Here is a 1,562-nt window from a genome sequence, read left to right as displayed (position 1 = left end):
GAAAGAACAATGGCAAAAAGCGCTTTTATGTCAAGAGTGGGTATAATCACACATCACTCCTGTTTCCCATTTGCCTGTCGGTGCAGAGCAGGGCTGACTCCTCCACAGAGGACTTCCCTGCTCCCCATTGCACCCCAAACAAGCACAAACCAAATCTTGAGCCAGGGACCTATACAAGGTCTTAATGGCATGACAGACCGTGTGTGTGTGCGTGTGTGTGTGTGTGTGAGGAACAGGAGATGTTTTGCTTAGAGAAATCTGTCCTCACTTGTCACTGCATATTCCTCCTTAGCTAGCCCCCTGTGCCCCAAGGAATCAGATGCCCAATGGCAGCTCCACCACCGAGTTTCTCCTTCTGGGATGCGGGGATACATTGGAGCTGCAGCTCTTGCACTTCTGGCTCTTCCTGGGCATCTACCTGACTGCCCTCCTGGGCAACGGCCTCATCATCACCACCATAGCCTGCGACTACCGCCTCCACACCCCCATGTACTTCTTCCTCCTCAACCTCTCCCTCCTCGACCTGGGATCCATCTCCACTACACTCCCAAAAGCCATGGCCAATTCCCTCTGGGAAACCAGGGCCATTTCCTACTCAGGATGTGTTGCACAGGTCTTTTTCTTTCTCTTCCTGATTGGAGGAGAGTATTGTCTTCTCACTGTCATGGCCTATGACCGCTATGTTGCCATCTGCAGACCCCTGCACTATGGGACCATCCTGACCAGCAGAGCTTGTGTCCACATGGCAGCAGCTGCCTGGGGCAGTGGCTTTCTCTATGCTGTGCTGCACACGGCCAATACATTTTCACTCCCACTCTGCCAAGGCAATGCTGTGGACCAGTTCTTCTGTGAAATCCCCCAGATCCTCAAGCTCTCCTGCTCAGATGCCTACCTCAGGGAGGTTGGGCTTCTCATGGTTAGTGGCATTTTACTCTTTGGTTGTTTTGTTTTCATTGTGCTGTCCTATGTGCAGATCTTCAGGGCCGTGCTGAGGATCCCCTCTGAGCAGGGGCGGCACAAAGCCTTTTCCACATGCCTCCCTCACCTGACTGTGTTCTCCCTGTTTATCAGCACCGGCACATTTGCTTACTTGAAGCCCCACTCCATCTCCTTCCCATTGCTGGATCTGGTAGTGGCCGTGCTGTACTCTGTGGTGCCTCCAGTGGTGAACCCTCTCATCTACAGCATCAGGAACAAGGATCTGAAGAATGCCTTGAGGAACTTATTTCAATACATGCTTCTTCAGCATCCATAACGTGTCCATCATTTCCATAGGAATTCCAGGGTATCTCAGCAAAAACTAGGTCTATGTTTTGTTCATATCTGTCCTTTTCTGGTGTGTTTTTTTTTTTATTTTGTTTATACAGCTGCTCATATTATTTCCCTTTAAATAATTCTACATCTTTTCTTCTGAGCTAAAGACATCATGTACATATGGAGTCAGGCGCTCTCTGTATAGGCAAACTCAATAAAGAAAACAGCAGACAATTATTTGTCTCAGCTCCCATCTCTTATATCTCCTCTGTAGCTTTGGGTGCAGTGCCAGCCTACAGAGGGGTTTA

The 1,562-nt window shown here is 49.4% G+C and overlaps 1 protein-coding gene across 1 annotated transcript; it reads left to right on the top strand.

The window, feature by feature from the left end:
* The first annotated feature begins 319 nt into the window (after positions 1-319).
* On the top strand, positions 320-1,255 carry LOC104123318 (olfactory receptor 14A16). The gene has a single exon (XM_009635556.1). It carries the CDS (start codon positions 320-322, stop codon positions 1,253-1,255), a length of 936 nt encoding a protein of 311 aa, XP_009633851.1.
* The last annotated feature ends 307 nt before the right edge of the window (positions 1,256-1,562 follow it).

This window comes from Egretta garzetta, unplaced genomic scaffold, assembly GCF_000687185.1.
Source record: "Egretta garzetta isolate BGI_Z169 unplaced genomic scaffold, ASM68718v1 scaffold1783, whole genome shotgun sequence".
Classification (NCBI taxonomy): domain Eukaryota; kingdom Metazoa; phylum Chordata; class Aves; order Pelecaniformes; family Ardeidae; genus Egretta; species Egretta garzetta.
The sequence above is the reverse complement of the archived record's forward strand: the minus strand, read 5'-3'. Positions and strand labels throughout refer to the sequence as shown.